This window comes from Crinia signifera, chromosome 8 (assembly GCF_055691185.1).
Source record: "Crinia signifera chromosome 8, ASM5569118v1, whole genome shotgun sequence".
In the NCBI taxonomy this organism is placed as follows: Eukaryota; Metazoa; Chordata; class Amphibia; order Anura; family Myobatrachidae; genus Crinia; species Crinia signifera.
The window spans coordinates 96,810,361-96,831,828 of record NC_139224.1 but is presented as its reverse complement, the minus strand read 5'-3'; the positions used below and the strand labels follow the sequence as shown (position 1 = coordinate 96,831,828).

The 21,468-nt window shown below is 43.4% G+C and overlaps 1 protein-coding gene across 1 annotated transcript in view; it reads right to left on the bottom strand.

The window, feature by feature from the left end:
* Positions 1-21,468, bottom strand: part of LOC146026279 (coagulation factor XIII B chain-like) — a 269,367-nt gene that overhangs the window by 97,709 nt on the left and 150,190 nt on the right. Inside the window, exons 6-7 of the mRNA XM_083156812.1 lie at positions 5,336-5,476; positions 1,392-1,451 (exon numbers count right to left, since the gene is read on the bottom strand). Of these exons, the coding sequence (XP_083012938.1) occupies positions 1,392-1,451; positions 5,336-5,476 (201 nt within the window). The remainder of the gene's footprint in view (positions 1-1,391; positions 1,452-5,335; positions 5,477-21,468) is intronic.

The window sequence follows — 21,468 nt, the reverse complement described above, 5'->3', positions numbered from 1 at the left end:
ATAACTTGTGTGTGTATCTGTATTAGTCACCTCACAACATATACAGTATGTCATTCATTATTGATTGCTGTTAACCTAGTTATGGTATAAAAGATCGGCGATGTCTAGATCGACATTGACTAGGTCGACCAGTAATGGTCGGCCGCGACTAGTTAGATGCCGAAAACAGTCAACAGCATCTAGCAGTCACAATACCAATGGGTGTCTGATGTTCCCAGAGCGCTTATGATAGGGATTTTTTATCCTCTCAGGTTAGGTGAATTTGACCCAAAAAATAGAGGAGAAAAATATACAATAGTGTAATATTGTTTACAATAAGAGATGTCACATATGAATAGCAGAAGATAAACTCGTACCAAAGAGATATGTCTACGTTTTTAAGGTAGACAGTAGCGCTTGATTGGGAGGGAGTTTTCAACTCTACCACTGGATTCTCTCTCGTATGCCCAATTGGATGGTAATACACTCCAAAGGATGAGAAACAAATTATGGTGCAGTACGTTTTAATAAGAAAATCTTAAGTGTCTCCTCTCTCGAGAGAGGAGACACTTAAGATTTTCTTATTAAAACGTACTGCACCATAATTTGTTTCTCATCCTTTGGAGTGTATTACCATCCAATTGGGCATACGAGAGAGAGAGAATATTACACTATTGTATATTTTTCTCCTCTATTTTTTGGGTCAAATTCACCTAACCTGAGAGGATAAAAAATCCCTATCATAAGCGCTCTGGGAACATCAGACACCCATTGGTATTGTATTTGTGTGTGGAGTGGTTCTTCACTGTCTGTGTACCCTAAGCCGCTTTCAACTTGCGCACGATCTATTGGTCTTTTCTGTTTTTTTTCCTAGCATCTAGCAGTCGACAGTAACAGAAATCGACAAGCAAAAGGTGGACTGGAATGTGGTCGACAGTGAAAAGGTTGACACAAGTTTTTCAAAAAAATTTACGTCTATGTCGACATGGACACCTTAGAAGAGTACCTCGTCCCCTTGTATGGCTCACTGCACTTTCCATGCTTCAGGCATGGTGTCTCACTGCACTACGCACACTATTTTATTATCTGTCTGTGTCCACTGGGATGGTAAAGTATGAAGAAATCGGTTTAAACAAAATCCTGAAAAACTCATGTCGACCTCGTCAGTGTTGACCATGATCATGTCAACCTTTCACTTGTGTCGACCTTCTGTCATTGCCGAGGTATGCTGACCATTTTTAGGCATCTAACCAGTGGTGGTAGATCATTCGTGGTCGACCAAGTCATTGTCAATCTAGACATTATCGATCCGCCAACCTAATACGGTCGGCCTCTGATTTGACTGTATACTGTAAATGTGTGACATACTGTAGAAGGCTTATTGGAAAATTGTTACCACAGATTTAAAATACCTGGTCTGTCAACTGAATCTCCTGGTGCTGCAGTAGACTTTGGCTGTGTTGTTTTTTCAACTAAAAGAGAAGATACTGTGCTTAGTAAGTCTTTTTCAGTGAAATTATCATTGTATAACACATATTGGCCCTTATTCCCAACTTATTCCCAATTCCATCCCTCGGCGTCTATTCAGTGCCGCCGAGGGATGGAAAACTGAGGCCACGCCCCCTTTTGAGGTGCACGCACGGCTCCACCGCGTGGCTGTTCCCGTTTCTAAGAAGCGTCAAGTTGGGAGGTATGTTTATTCTAGTACGCTCGCAAACGCATTAAGGACTCTAGTTTCAATTTCCTCCTTTCCCCACACGGCACCTGGGGGCATCCAACAGACACCCCCTGTGGATCCTTTATGGTGAAATAGTGGCCATACACAGGTTTGACCATAAAGGATCTGTCCTTTGAACTCCCCGGGGAGGGCCTCCATAGGATTTAGCACTTGATGTGCTATTTTATACATGCGATAAATCACATGCAATTTATTGCATATAAAAGAATTCCCGGGGAGCTGCTAGCGAAGTTCAAGGAAAATCGGATGCGATATATCGTGGGTGCTAAAAATCACCTGCGATGTGCAGCTGATGGTCCAATTCCAATTGTTCTTATGTGCTGCATATAAGGTAAATAGGATCCAATCTGATGCACACAGGAATAACTGATGTCAAACACCTCCATTGTAATCGGGTAAAATCAGCCCAAATCAGACCTGTGTATGGGCACCTTAACAGTTTACACCCATGGAAATATCCTAGTATTTATTAATTAGAGTCCAAACATACCCTGATTTCCTTACATAGTATAAATCAAAGGCCCTGAAGTATGTCTGTCTGTCTAAATGCCATAATCTTGAAAACCGCTGGACACATTTTTGTGTCTTTTTTACTATTATGTAGTGCAGTTCTCCCGAAAGGTTTACGCAAATTCACCATCACCCTATCCTGTATGGGAGCCAAGCAAAAAGAGTTTATCATAACCAACCAATCAGCATGCACTATGCAAATGAAGTGACAGGAAACATTGCAGCTGGGTTGCATATCCATTGACCATTCTAAGATGTCCTGACATAATTTTAACTAGATCGGAGCTTCTTCATATGTTTCGTTACTTCATCTAGAAATCGAAACTTTAGGTGTCTTGCCAGAACAGAAGATATTGACTTAGAGCAAAACGCTTTTTCACATTTCTTGTTTAGGTGGTCAAGTCACAACTTTTCCACACTAGCCGATTTTGAATATCTCAATTTCAACTTTTTCACTCCACCCTAGTATATGTTGATTAGAATTCTGATCTATGTTAAGCCCTGTACGCACAGGGCGATTTTAGTCAGTAACACTGGCTATTTGGTTGTCGAGCGACCATGTCCCCCGTGCGTACAGAGCAATATTGCTAGGAGCTGCTCCTGTGCCCAGCCCGGTCTGACTTTTTCATTGTGTCTCCTTTTGCATCAGCGACCATCGCTGTAACTCTCCGGGCTGTAAATATCCATATAACACATTAGGCCACAATATAATAGTATATACAATTGTACATTCTTTCTTAAAGGTATCAAGGTGTGCATAACCACATCAGAGGTATGCTATGCTAATAGACGCAGCTTGTGTCCACAACAAACTATCTTACAATGATTATTAAGTTATAGAACATAACATGGCGTTCAGACAGACAGACGTGCTTCAGGAACTTTATACTGTGTAAGGAAAATTGCAATCTAAAGTCGTTTATTTAACTTTTTGTTTTTTGGGGGAGGGTTGCCTAAAATGTTTCTCTGTGATTTTGTATTTATTTAAAAAAAAATTATAAGAATTAATTTTACTATCAGTCAAGAATATTAGTTACCTTTAGTAATTTGTGATATAATGTTATATAATCATTATATATGTTAATGAAATATCAGTTTCAATGAGTATCACTGCCTAGCAAAAACTAGCACACCTGCCTCTCCTTATTTCCCTGCTATAGTGTAACCAGCCTTCATACACTAATGCAATTTTATTAGAGGGATCACTACCAGTGGCATCACAAGACATCACTTTGGAGCATGTACAGATGACTCTTCCGCGCAGTGTCACAAGGGTAAGTGATGCCATTGACCCACGCCATCTATTTCACAGCAACCGATCAAAAGCTGGCCATACACTTAATGTGACTTCTTGGAGAGAGAAGTCCCATAAGATTTCCCAGTACTTGTTTAGTTTCACGGTGGAAGCATGGCCCTGCGACTGAGTGCCCTTGTGGGGCTCGCTGTGGTCGCCCACGCTACGGGCTCGGTGGCTCGCTACACTATCTAAAATCAACTCCATGCCAATGTGGATAGTGGGGATATGAACTATCCACGTTGGCATGGAGTTTATTTAGTTTATTTTAGAAATTTTGGCCGAGCGCCGAACCCGGAAGTAGCACGCGGCCATGCTGCCGCCGTGAAACTAATCAAGTACCAATTTCCCTTAAACTGTCTCTAGCTTTCTTTGGAGGGAAAAAACGCATAAGAATTCCCGCCCAGCAGATTCCCCGTCCTTTTGCCTATATTACATGCTGTATCAGGAAGTGCTGCCGGAGGCTGTCCGATCAAACAGATCTTAAGTGCAGCATCTTGTGATCTAGGAACTCTGAGCCATTGCACATGGGACCGCACATCAGATTGGATCAAAGACACATGCGATTTCCCTTATTTCCCCTGATTTCTCAGCCTGATGCTTCGAATCAGGTGAAATCTGTCACAATCACAAATGTACAGTATATGGCCAGCTTAAGCTATTTATAGAGCTAGATACAGGTTTGCAATCATTGGGCCTATTTTTAATTAATGGTGCAGCAGGCTAGGATTTTTTTTTTCTGCTGAGAGTGTAGGCATAAAAGTTTTGGGCAAACACCGATAAAACTGTATGTATAATATATTGTGCTACAACACCAGCTGGACAGCCTACAGCCAAAGCCTCCATCACACAACACAAGAATTAGATCCTACATACCAGTTGTCTAACTTTTGTTATATGCACATACAGATGGACAGTATGAATGGCGAGTCCCTGAGCACCCATACATGTGTGTTTAGCAGCATTACTAGGGGAGTTATATGTGTATTAGCCTACGGCACCTGGAACCTGTAATCTTTAATCGGTCCCTGTCAACCTCCATCAAAACACCTCCATTGCGAGTGCAGTTTAGAGGATGACCACTACAAGGGTGCAATACCAGAGAATACGTTTACCAAAAAAAATTTGGTACTTATGTAGTATCTGGGCTGCCGATTTTTTGATTGTATGCCTTAAGTTAAGGCATACAATCAGATGCGATGCGATGCGATGACCCGATTTTTCCATAGGATTCAATGTTAAAATGGACTGAGTCCATTTTAACATGAAATTCAATGGGAAAAAGGGGTCCTTTTCATACCCCTACTATCCAAGTGGGCATGGAGTTGGATATAAACCTGTGGCGAGCGTAGCGAGCCACCGAGCCCGAAGCGTGGCGAGCGAAGCGAGCCCCGCGAGGGGACGGTATTCTGTGTCCCCTCGCGGGGCTCGCTACGCTCGCCACGCTTCGGGCTCGGTGGCTCGCTACGCTCGCCACAGGTTTATATCCAACTCCATGCCCACTTGGATAGTAGGGGTATGAAAAGGACCCCTTTTTCCCATTGAATTCCATGTTAAAATGGACTCAGTCCATTTTAACATTGAATCCTATGGAAAAATCGGGTCCATCGCATCGCATCGCATCGCATGCGATTTGGTCGGGTGCGATGCGATGCGATGGACCCGATTTCAAAATCGGCAGCCCAGTTACTACATAAGTACCAAAAATTTTAATATAGAAAAAGAAATGTATTTATATTTAATCAGTGTAATAGTATAGTGCAAATTCCATTTGGAACTTTCTCAGAATTCAAAATAAATTAATTTGAATTTACCTTCACAAACAGGTGGAGGACCCAAGCCATAGTAGAAACACTGGGTGAGATCCAAACCAGAATTCCTTTGCCCAGAAGGGCAGTCATATTGGATTCTCTTTCCACTGCTATAGATTTCGTTATGCCATTCACAAGTGATTTCTTAAAACAAAACAAATGAAAAATTAACAGTTTTCTACATTGTCAATGCTATAGCCAGGATGTAATGGGAGCCAACAATAGACCAGGAAGCTTCCAACTTTTTCATATCAACCGGAATGAACTGTATAGTATAACGGTTGCACAGTGTGGGCGGGATGTACTAACATCCGCTGCCCGTCTCCGCCGGCTACGGTATTCTTACTAATCGCATATGCACTAACATGTGCGATTAGTAACTTAAGGGACAGCTCTTGCGCTAAGATATGAAGAAAATAGTTTAGCGCCTTGAGGTCCAGTCCTTATTTAGTTTTTATTTGTAGTGTGACCCAAATCTCAGCAGCTGAAATGCAATGGAATGCTCAATCCCTAAAAAAACTATGCAGCAGCGCTTGAGAAGTGGTACATCCCGATTTAATAATTAGTATATTCAAATATTAAAACAGGTACAATGAAATAAAAAGGTTTTTTTTGGAACCAATATATTTTACAAAGGATTCCACAATAGGAATTGAGAAAATATAAAAAAACATTTAGAGTAAAATATGAAACATAAAAGTATTATCATATACTGTACTTACTCATTGTAAACTGTAAAGATTTTTGTAATAGGCAGTCCTTCAGTATTATATTGAGGGTTAGTAGTTTTAGTATTAATGAAGCTGTCCGTTTTATTGCAGATATTTGTATTCCCGGGATGAAATGACTGTTAGTATAATGAATAATGTCAATTTCCTACAGTTAGTATGCAGAATAGATTTGCAGAGTGACGGCACAGCTGCAGGGCATGCTGGGAGGGATCAGTGTTGGATCCTTCACACAGCCCATAGGCTTCTACAGGGTATCGCCAACACAGGTCTGCCCCGGCAGAGGGAGGTTTGAGAATACGAAAATGCGGTAAAAAAACTGCTATCAGCGGTTTTTACCGCATTTTCATGTTAGTGCATCCCACCCCGTGAGATCATTTCACCCATTAGCACCCAAAACAAAAACATCACACTCCCTATATACATCATCCCTAAATACATTTTGGACTTTGAAATTAAGTTATGTCTTTCACTCAAAACAGCTCTATAGTCAGATGTAAATGGAGCAGGTTAATTGGGGTGAGTTGTATTTGTCAATGTTGAAAATAAATGCTTGTATAGATGAAGCTGCTCTCTTTGGGCGGGGACCTGGCGCGACTACCACCATGTGCCAGGTCCGCTAGTGTTCCCGTTAGGCTTCTTTTGCAGGGCGCTGCGCCCTGCCCCTTTAAAACATGCTCAATTCCACCCTGCACTTATTGTCCCGCCATGCGCCCTGCATAATAATATGTGCTTCATCTTAATGTCTCTCCCCGGCTGCTCCACCCGCCCTGCGCCCAGCATACTGATACACGCAGCTTGAGCTGTGTGTACTGTCTCCCCTCTGTCGCGCTGACATGCCGCTCACCTCTTGCTACGTGAGCGGCAGTCAGCTCTTACAATCAGCATGCCTCCTCCCTCCTGCCGAGCTGACATGCCGCTCACGTAGCAAGAGGTGAGTGGCGTGTCAGGGCTGTTACAAGCAACATGCCGCCTCCCCCCTGCCGGTCCACCCCACCTCCTTGGCTTTACCCTTGCTAGGCAGTGTGTGCCCATGGCTATCCTCTATGGACCTGGGGCACTTCAAGGAATTATTCACCCTGTAGGTAATTTTTGGGGGCATATTACTGTTTTTTTTGGGGGGGGGGGGGGGGCTAGGGGGGGGGTCGGGTCCAGCGCTATCACAATGCCTGTTATTGGTGGGGGGGGGTCCTGCGCATTGTGATAGCACAGGCCCCCCCACCCCACCAATAACAGGCATTGTGATAGCGCAGTACCACCCCACCCCACCAATATCACAATGCCTGTTATTGGTGGGGTGGGGGGGTCCTGCGCTATCACAATGCCTGTTTCATTGTTTTGGAGAGATTTATTGAGTGTTTAATTAAATTATTTGCTATGATTTAAAAAATGTCATTTTTATAAATGATATGCAGGCACTCGGTCGACATGCACTGGGTCGACGTGTTTTTCACAGTTTTTTTAAGCCGACACATGTGCTGACAAGTGGTATTTCATGCCCTACCATCCACTACTACCCCCCACCCTCCACTCCTCCATGTCCAGTTCGACACTGCTGACATTCGTATTAAAAAATGTGAAAAACCCATGTTGACCTTTTACTGTCGATCTACTTTAATATGTTGTGATAATGATTGTGTCGACCGTAATGTCATATTCACCTTGACCCATGTCGACCTTCCTGCATGTCAATCTAACAACTGTCAATCTACTTGGTGTCCACTGATCCATACATTACATAAATGACTTTGCAGAGTGATGGTTTGAAGTTCAGGTGTCGCAAGAGATGGTTTATATAGCCTAAAATGTGCTGATGTTTGAAGCTAATGTGTGATAAGATGGGTTTTATAGCATAAATGCGCTGATGGCCATCGATGATTTGAAATCATTGATGTTTATTGCTGATGCTGAATACTTTTGCCATCGATGTGGGAGAACCAGATGGTTTTCCTACATCGATGGCAAATGAGAACCGATGGTCCTTTTTTTTTTAACAAGGTGCCGGGACACGGAGCATAGCTCCGCCACTCGGAAGTCTCGCCCCCGGGTTTTGATCGGCCCAAGGCCTATTCAGTCATATATAAGGAATGACCATTGGTAGCTAAACCTATCGATGGTTATCCATCAGATAGTTTACTACCATCGATGGCTGGGAGCAGAATTGTCATCGAAATAAACCATCGATAGCGTCTGCACCGATGGCCATCCCTGGCTGATGGTTTGAAACTCAGGTGTGATATTAAGATGGTTTATATTATATAGCATAAATGTGGTGATATTTGAAGCTCTGCTGTCACAAGATGGTTTTTATAGCATAAATGTGCTGATAGTTTGAAGCTCAGGTGTGATCAGATGGTTTAAAATCATCTTGTCACACCTAACCTTTAAAGAATCAGCACATTTATGGCATAAATGATGTGCTGATGTTTGAAGCTCAGTTGTCACAAAATGGTTTATATAGCTTAAATGTGCTGATGGTGTGACGCTCAGGTGTCACAAGATGGGTTATATAGCTTAAATGTGCTGATGGTGTGACGCTCAGGTGTCACAAGATGGCTTATATAGCATAAATGTGCTGATGGCGTGACGCTCAGGTGTCACAAGATGGGTTATATAGCATAAATGTGCTGATGGTGTGACGCTCAGGTGTCACAAGATGGATAATATAGCATAAATGTGCTGATGGCGTGACGCTCAGGTGTCACAAGATGGGTTATATAGCATAAATGTGCTGATGGTGTGACGCTCAGGTGTCACAAGATGGGTTATATAGCATAAATGTGCTGATGGTGTGACGCTCAGGTGTCACAAGATGGGTTATATAGCTTAAATGTGCTGATGGTGTGACGCTCTCAGGTGTCACAAGATGGGTTATATAGCATAAATGTGCCGATGGTGTGATGCTCAGGTGTCACAAGATGGGTTATATAGCATAAATGTGCTGATGGTGTGACGCTCAGGTGTCACAAGATGGTTATATAGCATAAATGTGCTGATGGTGTGACGCTCCGGTGTCACAAGATGGGTTATATAGCATAAATGTGCTGATGGTGTGACGCTCAGGTGTCACAAGATGGATTATATAGCATAAATGTGCTGATGGTGTGACGCTCCGGTGTCACAAGATGGATTATATAGCATAAATGTGCTGATGGTGTGACGCTTAGGTGTCACAAGATGGTTATATAGCATAAATGTGCTGATGGTGTGACGCTCCGGTGTCACGAGATGGGTTATATAGCATAAATGTGCTGATGGTGTGACGCTCCGGTGTCACAAGATGGGTTATATAGCATAAATGTGCTGATGGTGTGACGCTCAGGTGTCACAAGATGGATTATATAGCATAAATGTGCTGATGGTGTGACGCTCCGGTGTCACAAGATGGATTATATAGCATAAATGTGCTGATGGTGTGACGCTTAGGTGTCACAAGATGGTTATATAGCATAAATGTGCTGATGGTGTGACGCTCCGGTGTCACAAGATGGGTTATATAGCATAAATGTGCTGATGATATGACGCTCAGGTGTCACAAGATGGATTATATAGCATAAATGTGCTGATGGTGTGATGCTCCGGTGTCACAAGGTGGATTATATAGCATAAATGTGCTGATGGTGTGACGCTCCAGTGTCACAAGATGGTTATATAGCATAAATGTGCTGATGGTGTGACGCTCCGGTGTCACAAGATGGTTATACAGGTTGAGTATCCCGTATCCGAAATGCTCGGGACCAGGAGAATTTTGGATAACGGATTATTCCGTATTTCGGAATATTTTAATATTTCAATTATGTATTTTGAAGTATCTTGCATGTATGCTGTATAAAAACATAAAATACACACAAATATATTTTATTACCACATAAAATACACACAAATATATTTTATTTGTTCAAAAAACAAGGTTTCAAAATATGAAACAAAATTTGTGTACTATCTCAGATATTGAATTTGAATGCCAAGCAATCATTTTCTTGCACATATATAATGCCAGTTACATATCATGTCACCAGTAGTGCTGTTACAAATGTCCCCAGTGAGCTTTTAGCAAAAAAAATATATTTTTTTCACTTTCTGGAATGTATGGTTTTCGGAATAATTCGGATAACGGATACTCGGATAAAGGGATACTCAACCTGTATAGTATAAATGTGCTGATGATGTGACGCTCAGGTGTCACAAGATGGATTATATAGCATAAATGTGCTGATGGTGTGACGCTCAGGTGTCACAAGATGGATTATATAGCATAAATGTGCTGATGGTGTGACGCTCCGGTGTCACAAGATGGTTATATAGCATAACTGTGCTGATGGTGTGACGGTCCGGTGTCACAAGATGGTTATATAGCATAAATGTGCTGACGGTGTGATGCTCCGGTGTCACAAGATGGTTATATAGCCTAAATGTGCTGATGGTGTGACGCTTTCAGGTGTCACAAGGTGGACTATATACTGTAGCATAAACTTGCTGATTGTTTGTAGCTCAGGTGTCACCATTTTGACCTTTTAAATTAAAATGTGCCCTCACAAGTGAAAAATGTGCCCTCGCGATTGAAAAATGTGCCCTTCCTGTGGTCAGCACCCTGCCTTAAAAAATTTCTAGAGTGAACACTATCCGCCACCAGTTAAGAATGGGGTGCGCGTGCATGAGATGATCACGTGCCCCATTCTCGGCAATGGGACCCGAGCGCGTGAGATGCTAGCATCCTGCAAGAAAAGTGCTACCACCGGCACAGTGCCACATTCCACCTCACTGTGCCTCTGCTGCTCTGCTGTAATCCCGATCCTGTACCAGTCTCATCTATAACACCAGTATACTCAGAGCCGGAATAAGGGCCTCAAGGGCCTGGAGTTGCGAATGTTTAATGGTCCATTTTGAGAATTGGAGGAGGGGAAACCAATACCATGTAGGCATGTTGAACCCATACACTATAAACCCATGCACTATAGATATAAGTACAAAAATTGCATACTGTACATGTCTAAAATATAAAAAACAAATATGTTAATGCTTATGATTTATGGTCAACTGTGTGGCCAGCTGGTGTTTGGTGATCATCATGCTGTCATGTTGATGGGCCTATTTTTATCTGGAGCCCAGGAGCTGCAGCTTCATCTACCCCATTGTTAATCTGACCCTGAGTATAAGTACCTGTGATCTCCTGCTGTTTAAATAAGCCGCTACTGCTCTGAATGTAAGTGACAAAAAAGGTGTTTAAACCCTCCACCAGCGCGTACCTTATAATATAATAGATCCTTTGGAATCAACGCAATTCAATTCAATACATCTCAGTACATCATAGATCCATATGCAAGAGAAAGTGCAGCAATAGTGTATTACAGTTTTAATTGGTTCAAAACACAAAAGAGAAAATTCCTAATACAAAAACAAATCTGTCAAACAGATAAGCACACAAACACATAAAAGTCCCCCCCTTTGAGGTAACAGCTGTATTGGTTTTTACCAGATGTGGTGGAACTGTCTGGTTAAAGAGCAGTTCAAACGCGTGTTAGTGAAGTCAGGGCGGCAGCCCGGGCAGCATACACTCTGGTCCACAAGTCCGCGGGTAGGCACCAAAAGCAGCGGGTAACACCTCTCTGGGGAATCTGACGCGTTTCGACCGATGTACGATCTTTATCAAGGCTCCTTTTTGCGTGTGTGCTGTACCGTCCCAGCGGCAGGTTCACTGCAGATGCGGCGGGTGGCGGGGGGGGGGGGGGGCTCCAGCGTTTGGCAAACTATAATGATCCTTTGCAGGCTTCCCAGGCACTCTAGTGGTTGCTGTGCTCACCAGTCTCCAAACTGCAGCACCTTCCCAAGCTCGCACCCAGGTCTGAATGTAAGACCCGGTGGCATCTCAGGTACCAATGAATGCATAAAGTTCTATGGAAACAAAAGTGGCTGTTATGTGTGGCTCTAGTGGGCTTGTACAAAAGTGCAGGGGTTTCTGAATATTATAACTATCCATTACTGGAGTGAATATGCAGCACTATGAATCACACTCTGTAGACTCCTGCTCAAGTTTTGGCAGGATTGGTTAGAGCCTATGCAGATTGGGGTGTTCTATTTGTTTGCACAGGAGATAGCTATAAGATGAACCTTGAGGGCTTAATGGGAGTCCAATCCTCAATGGTCAAGTAAGTCTCTAGCTGCCAACTCTCCATCTTTCAATAGTTGCTATTTAATCTGAGGGTTTGGCATTCTTCCTTGTACGCTGTCCCATGGCTTTGATTGTCCTTGGACCTTCCTGGCTGAGGGAACACAAGCCAGTCTTTAGACATTAGAACTGTCCATTTGGTTTACTGGCTCCCAGTGATCTTCCAGTGTACCTTTTTGTACCTGTTCTGATTACGCAACCCATCCTGGAAGAGTTGTCGCGGCTCTATCATGCCTATGTTGATGTCTTCTCCAAAAAAGAGGCAGACTCTCTTCCACCACAACAACCCAAAGATTGTGACATCAATGTGTTGTCTGGGGCCAAGCTCCCCAAAGGAAGACTTCATGTTCTTTTGCACTCCGAAACTAGAGCCATGGAGGAATACATCCAGTTAGTAGAATTTGAAAAAGGGGTATGTTTGCACACCTAAGCTCCCTGTAGGAGTGGGCTTCCTTTTTATTGGTGAAGAAGATAGGATCACTTTACTGATGTTTTGATTTCATAGGTCTAAGCAAGGTGACAATAATTCTAAAACATTACCCCTCATTACAGTCTTGTTTAACCAGGTTTAGGAGGCAGTTATCTATTTGAAGTGGGCCTACAACCTTATAAGAATTAAGCAAGAGGACAAGTGGAAGATGGCCTTTAACCCCGCTCTGGGTGCTTCCATGGTAATGCTAATTGGGTTATCTAATAGCCCAGGTGTATTCCAAGACATCATTAATGATGTTACTTTGGAATTTCTTGGAAGGTTTGCAGTATACCTAGATGATATACTATTGGTTGCTTGAGGAGCATTGTGATCATGTCACGTTAGTACTCCAGAAACTCAAAGAGCATTGCTTGTGCGGAGAAGGTCTCTTTCTTGGGAGACATCATTACCCCAAAGAATGCCTCTACGGATCCCAGTAAGATACAGACCAGGTCCATCCCACCAATCTGAAGGCAATACAATGTTTCCTGGGCTATGCTAATTATTATCATAAAGTTATCCACTCTTTCTCCAACATTGCAGTGCCTATTGTGGAATTGACTAAGAAAGGGGAGTATAACCTCTACACCCTGCGTGAGATACCAGCAGATACTGTACTGTTATGTAACAAAAAATGTATTAAAACTCAATAAAGAATTACACAAGTTAAAAAAAAAAAAAGAAAGGGGAGTATACCACTCAGGAGATTGGGGAGAGCTGTGCCAGTCGCACAGAAATCACAAACTTATTATGCGGGTGGATCCTCTTTGTGCACTATTAGTATTCAATATTTTGATATGCGAGGGTGTGCTACCATAGACAGAATGAATATATTGGTGAGGACAGAGAAAGTGTGTCTTTGGTTGGTGCACCAAAAGAGAATTTAATAAAAAAAACATGATTTTTTTTGGTTTCATTAAAATAGTTGCGAAGATATAAAAAAACATGAAAAACACATAGGACAACATTGAGTGATTTAAAAAGGATATAATATATCCTCACCTAGTGGGACCCCACTTCACACTGTCCCTGAATAATTTTATAAAGCACGGTGGTTGAAATTTAAGAGTGGAAAAGTTATGTCTGGTATTGACAGTTTTACAGTGTGTATGCTCATCCAGGATGTAACAATTATCAGATACAATGTATATATTCCTGGGGCTTACTATGCAGTAGCGATAAGCGCCTGAACATGGGTGTGATCCCGTTTCAGCACTACTGCTGGCTGGCTGGAGCCGCTAGTTCCACAGCCTGTGTGCTGACCGCAGAGCTGTGTCTGAGGTGTGCTGCTGTGCACTACCTCGCTCTTGCGTGTCAGATCAGACAGGAGTGTACACGGCTCTTGCGCTAACGGAGCTCCCTTGTGAGAAGCGCTCAGGCGCAAGAGCACACGCCAGCCAAGGAGATCAGATCTCTGGCTACAGGCGAAGAGAGACAGAGAACGTGTATGCATATACTGGCGTGTACTTGACGCACCATCACGTTTGAACTTGCTTATGCGTATAAATTTTCCTGCTCTATGTGCACCGAAGGGCATGCCCCAATGTATAGATAGTACAGGACAACAAGCGCACCAGCAATAATCTGTGCATTTTGTAATTGGTATTGCTCAGGAGGATTCAATCTTAGGATTGCCCTGTGTGTACGCAAATTCATTGCAGCAATCTACCAGTACATCACTAACCCAGTAGGGGAAATCAGACACTGCAAAACACGAATAATGCAGAAAGGAGCATAGTGTACAGGCAGTGTATAAGAACAAGTGTATAAGTGCAGTACCGCTCAGGAGGATCCAATCTGAGGATTGCCTCATATGGACGCCACTCAGCTAATACAACACCAATTTAAAACGGTGAATCATAGGTTGTAAAACACCAATTAACGTGCAGAGGATCAACCTATCCCCATACGTACCGATATATAAAGAATATCATTTATTGTACATACAATCATCAATCCCTATACCGTTGTTTTGATGTGTTCTATGTCTGTCTGTCTGGTGTAATATTACATATACCGCATTAGTATTGGCTAACTACATAGAAGTGCATGAAGTATCGCTTAAAAGGATCCAATTTGTGGATTGCCTTGTGTATATGCAATTGGATTAAACACAATCTATCAGCACAATACTGATTATAATGTTGTGGAATATATAGTGTGAAATACAAACAACACAAAAGGTCTATTTGGTGTAATACCACATATACCGCACAAGTAGTGGCCAACTATACAGAATTGTATGGAACATCACTTAAAAGGATCCAATTTGAGGATTGCCTTGTGTGTATGCAATTGAATTAACACAATCGATCAGCACAATATTTATTAAACGCTGTGGATTATAGAGTGAAATATAAACAACATAAAAGGGAGCATCCCAGGCCCCATATGCACTGACATAATCCAAATATACATGCCATTCTCTGCGTAGTAGATATTTGTCTGCTCAGTGTAATATTATATATACCAGCATCAAAGGAGATCCCCAATAAGAAACACGAAAGCGCAAACAGCACACGCCAGCCAATGAGATCAGATCTCGGGCATTAGGCGAGAGGAACAGGGAGCATGCTGGCAGATATCCGCACCTGTAAGCCGCATCATCCTGCTATACAGTTTTTGTATGCATAAATACATAAGCACTCCCCAGAAGCACACACTTAAGTGCTAAACAAGCAATTGAGCAATAATAATAATACTCACCTCACAAGGCATTGCGCAGCCAAAATATTGCATAATGTGTATGCAACGCAGGGGGTAAAGTGAACAATCTCCAGTACACTGGTATAAAGTGTACAATACAGTACACAGATAACGATCATAATCTTCATGTTCTACCGGTCCGTTGGGAGCTTGCAGGTAGTGTGACAGATCGTACGCACAAAGCACTATTACACTCCATATAGTGCATTGAACAAATTTGGGAGGATCCTATTATTGGATTGCCCTATGTGTACACCACAAAATAAAGGCAACCAAACAACTTTCCACGTTGGCATATACAATGTATCTGTGATATTAAGATACAAGTTTCAAGTGTAAAAGAAAAGATACTGGCGATACAAATAAGACTTAATACAACAGACAGCAACACAATAAACACTTTTTACAGCAGACAGTGATAGTATTACCATTCATCATTGTACAATTAACACAGGTGCTTGATTGCATCAAATAAGTGTATCTGCATCATAAAGGCAGTAAATATTCGAGAAATACCATGCTACAAGATCACAGAGTTGTATTTTAATCTTTAACATTTATTTTTCTTCCTATATCTATACCTTGTTTTAATATTTTCTCTAATTGAAAACCCTGGCACAGGGACAAATTCAATAAGGTCACATACAATTAATAAAATTGATACAGTATCAATATAGAATGATGACCTGCTAGTTAAAAATTGTAAAAATTATAAAATATTCAATAAAGTATACACCCATTTGTGGGTATGTTTTTATGAAAAGGTCCCAATGAGACCGTGTGGATGAGGAGTGCGTCCTAAACCAACTGATTTCTCTCTTCTCTTTTACTCACGCAGAATATAAAAATTTACCAGACTGCTCCCTCACTCTGTGCCCTGCATTTTATCACATTAACACACTTCCTCACCATGCGGCTTGTGCGCTATAGTAATCACGCGCTCTCTAACCCTGTGCTCTCTCATCTCGTGGCCTGTGTTCTATCACACTGATGCGCTACCTCACCCCATGGCCTATGCTCTATCACACTAACATATGCTCTCTCACTGTGCAACCTGTGCTCTATCGCACTGATGCACTTCCTCACTCCGCAGCTTGAGTTCTATCACACTGATGCACTCCCTCAAACCTGCGTTCTGCCCTCTTTGACACTGACACACTCCCTCACCCTGCTGCCTGCGTTCTATCACACTGACACACACCCTCACCATGTGGCCTGCATTCTATATGTAATACCCCACTATACAAGGTGTTGCAAATAGCACTGTGCAGTGAGCTATAGTGTACATGTTTACACATGTGGATAAATCCCAGCAGCCTCGGCATTGCACAAGCAGGCAGGGTCAGGTGACGTCACATGAATAGTGGCAGTTAGAGAGGACTCTGAGGTAACTGAAATGGAGGAAGGGCTGCCCTGTGTCTATGAGCCCTGCTGTAAAAGACTAGCTAACCCTTGAGTAAGGGGTAAAAGGAACATTGTTGCCATAATCATCTGTATCTGGTGTGTAAATTGTATGTAGTGCTATAATGCCAATAATCTTCGAAGCAACCCATTCATCCCCAGCAAGTTGTTACTGACTGAGGCAGGCTGAGTTCTCCAAATAAGGAAAGAAGCCGAGACAGCTGATTGCTGCTGGGTATCAGGACAGTATCCGGACTGATCATATACTGACTCATGATAGACAGTTATATGGTCGACCACTAATGGTAGACAGTCAAAAGGTCGACAAAGTCAAAAGGTAGCAGGGGCAGATTGGCCCTGCCGGGAAACTGGGCCACTTCCCGGTTGGCCGGCACATAAGACACAGGACAGGGTCGGCCACTCCCCCTGGCTCGGCCGTGTACTGCGGCTAAGTGGTGTAGCGCTTGCCCAAATAAAAAATGGCCGCGTTTTGACAGGTGTCATAAAGCCCACAAGAGGTCTCCTGCACATGCCTCCCTGCACGCAGCAACCTCCTGCGGAGCTCTATGGTCAGTCCTGCTCCACGCTTTGACCCGCTCTCATTTAGTTTAGATTATGTGTTTAAGCCTAATTAAAGCCAGGTTCGCGGCCCGCCACCCTGCACCACCCCCTCTTACATGTCACTCAGTCCAGTCCCCCCCTTCGTAGATATATAGACGTCATTACATTGCGCCTGGCTGTTCCTGGAACCAAGGAGCAGGGAGAGAGAGCAAGCAGAGGGCAGCATCAAATGACCTGAAGACAGAGGAGGGCTGAGCCTTAGCGGAGGGGAAGCTGCAAGCAGTAAAGCTGTGGTGTGTCAGCACTGGCAGGATGTGCAGGGATCCAGCAACTGCACTGAGAGATCAGCATGCACAGAGTTGGACCAATCAGCTTCTCTCCAGGTTAGTTTCACTTTCAGGGAAAGCAGACAGCATGGCTTCAGCAGGAGGAGCTGTGCCTGCCATCACTTCTTTCTTTCTGCTGCTGATTCCTCTCCCTATGCAACCAACAAGAAAGAAATTGACCAACCTTCTGGAAAGAGGAGAGGTGATGTGGGGGCACTTGACACTAGTGTTCACCAACAGCAGCTGCTATACTGTATACAGTCTAGTTAATCCTGTTTTAAACTGGGTAAAAAACAAAAAGGTGTTCAGAGCTTATAAAAAATAAGTGATAATAAAACTTTGCATTAGAACAATGTGACATAATAGTAAAAATATTGATCATGTATATGTCAATTTGAATAAAATGCACTTAATCATCCTTATTAGAGCATAACCTGGAGTGTCCGCTACTATATATACCCCTGGAAAGTTCAAGGCAAGATTAACGAGCTGGAAAGTTGGTAGGATATTTATTTACCACCCCTTGATATGTAGGATAGCAATAACCTCAAATTGCTGTCTCAATGTGGTCGGCAGAAGGAGAATGCAGTAGTGGCCGATATTCCACTGAGGAATCTATGCATGTTGGACAATGCTTTAATCCTGGTATCCCCAAAGCAAAAGTCTCTGTGGCTGGTTCGGACAGTGTCCAGGATATTGTGGGCAAAGCAGTACAATGCAGCTGATTTCTGGCATGTAGCGTAGCAATAACCAGGTAGCGTTATCAAGCCACAGAGAGTATTGCTTCATATATCAAACACTGGATATACTGAGACCACCATAGATTTCCCTTCACCCCTCCCCCAGAATTAAGGCATTGACCTAGGCTACATGCACAGATTCTTCAGTGGAATATCGCCCACTACTGCATCTTCCTTCTGCCGACCACCTTGAGACAGCAATTGGAGCTTGTGGCTATAGTACACAGTGGTGTAGCTAGGTGCGACGGCGCCCGGAGCAAGGGCATGTTTCGCGCCCCCACCAATTCGTAGTAGGTGAAGCTCCTGCGCAGTGAAAAGTGGGCACGGACCAACATTATACCACACACCGTAATGCCCATTGCACATTAGTGAACTTTGTAATTCCAATTACACATAAGCCCAGACATGATGCCCATGACATACTATATAACACTCCGCAATGCCCACAACATACTATATAACACTCCGCAATGCCCACGACATACTATATAACACTCAGCAATGCCCACGACATACTATATAACACTCCGCAATGCCCACGACATACTATATATCACTCCGCAATGCCCACGACATACTATATAACACTCCGCAATGCCCACGACATACTATATATCACTCCGCAATGCCCACGACATACTATATAACACTCCGCAATGCCCATGACATACTATATAACACTCCGCAATGCCCATGACATACTATATAACACTCCGCAATGCCCACGACATACTATATAACACTCCGCAATGCCCACGACATACTCTATAACACTCCGCAATGCCCACGACTTACTATATAACACTCCACAATGCCCACGACATACTATATAACACTCCGCAATGCCCATGACATACTATATAACACACAGCAATGCCCATGACATACTATATAACACTCCGCAATGCCCACGACATACTATATATCACTCCGCAATGCCCACGACATACTATATAACACTCCGCAATGCCCATGACATACTATATAACACTCCGCAATGCCCATGACATACTATATAACACTCCGCAATGCCCACGACATACTATATAACACTCCGCAATGCCCACGACATACTCTATAACACTCCGCAATGCCCACGACTTACTATATAACACTCCACAATGCCCACGACATACTATATAACACTCCGCAATGCCCATGACATACTATATAACACACAGCAATGCCCACGACATACTATATAACACTCCGCAATGCCCATGACATACTATATAACACTCCGCAATGCCCATGACATACTATATAACACACAGCAATGCCCATGACATACTGTATAACACTCTGCAATGCCCATGACATACTATATAACACTCCGCAATGCCCACGACATACTGTATAACACTCCGCAATGCCCATGACATACTATATAAAACTCCGCAATGCCCAGGACATACTATATAACACTCTGCAATGCCCATGACATACTATATAACAGACCATAATGCCCATTACACATTTGACACATAAGTGCCACTTACCTACATGCTCAATGCCAGGGGCTTCATGCTCGATGCCAAATGGCTTCATGCTCGATGCCAAGGGGCTTCATGCTCGATGCCAAGGGGGACTGAATTTGCTCGTTGGCAAGGGGGACAGAACTGTGCAGCGGCCTGGTCCCGGCAACTGGTAGCTGCTGGACCGCGAGCTAGCGGTCCAGCGGGAGCTATGAATGAATTTTACATAGCAGCACAGCCACGGACGTCTCTCCCACACACACAGATGGCAGGGGAGCGGGGGAGCGGGTGAGTGAGCAAGCTGGCGGTGACGGCACAGCTCCGGCGCCATGCTATGGTCCTGCGTTCGGAGCGTGTGCTCCGCCGGCTCCGGGCTCGCTACGCCTCTGATAGTACATATCAAGGGGTGGTAATTATATCTCCTACCAACCTGCCAGCTCATCTGTCTTGCCTTGAACTTTTCAGGGGTATATATAAGAGCAGACACTCCATCCATGTGCAGTGAATCTGCTCCACTCTGGCTGTTGGTCATGCTGTGCGTCCGGCAGAGTTTCAGTGTAAGCATGCAGGCTCTGAAAGTAGCTTTGAGGCATGGATCCTTGGTTGGTGCTGGGAGGCTGGTGTCACCATCTTGGTTATTGCCAAATGTGGTATTGCTCAGCTTCTTCCTGTTCCCTTCCACTGTCGGCAAATTGTAGCTACCCCTGGGGTTCATAGAAGCTCTCTCTGAGCTATGTGCTGTCAGTGAAAAAAGGTATTTAGTGCTAGTCACTTCCTGTGACTCCTGGCTTACTCTGACGATTGCTATCACTCTGCTCTGCCTGCTTCTGGTGTTGCTTCAGATGTCCTGTTTTCAGCTTCAGCCTGACCTCTGCCTGTTCGCTCCCAGTCCAGATGTACACCAGTTTATCTTCAGCCAGTGAGCAGTTTCCCTGAACCTTCTCTCTTTTTGGTTCCTCCATCTTGTCTTCATCAGTCCATTTCCTCCAGCCCAGTATCTGCATTATCTTCTTCACCATCTACATTCTGAACCTGCAGCTCGGGATGATGTTGTTCCCTGATATACTGATGGAACACCGCCATTCGCCATAATTAGGGTGCGCTTACTATACAGCATGTATGAGTCGCTTGTGCGCCTCATTCCCGTGAACATCGCTGTGGCTTCAACAGTACTGTACAATACAAGCAAATGGGCCGTGTAGTGTCCCGGTCCCCATGGCAAATCATAACTGGCGCGTGCAGTTCATGTAGCCGATACTCATTCTCTGTGAATGGCATTACGGCTCTGTCTTTACATAGACTCATGAGCAGTGGCTGCTATCACCAGGTGGCATAGGATAGTGGATAACTGGCGCTCTACACGCTGGAAAACCGTGTTTGATTACAGTGTAAAAAAAAATTTGTATTACTTTTTTTTTATTTAAACATTTATGAAAGTTATATTTAATAAAACTAGGCACTCACACACAAAAAAACTGTTTTCATAAAAGCCTTTTAGTGCGAGTCCCTGCGCAAGTACCATAGAGCATGCCGTGTAGTGTTTAGTACTGTGCTTACGCAC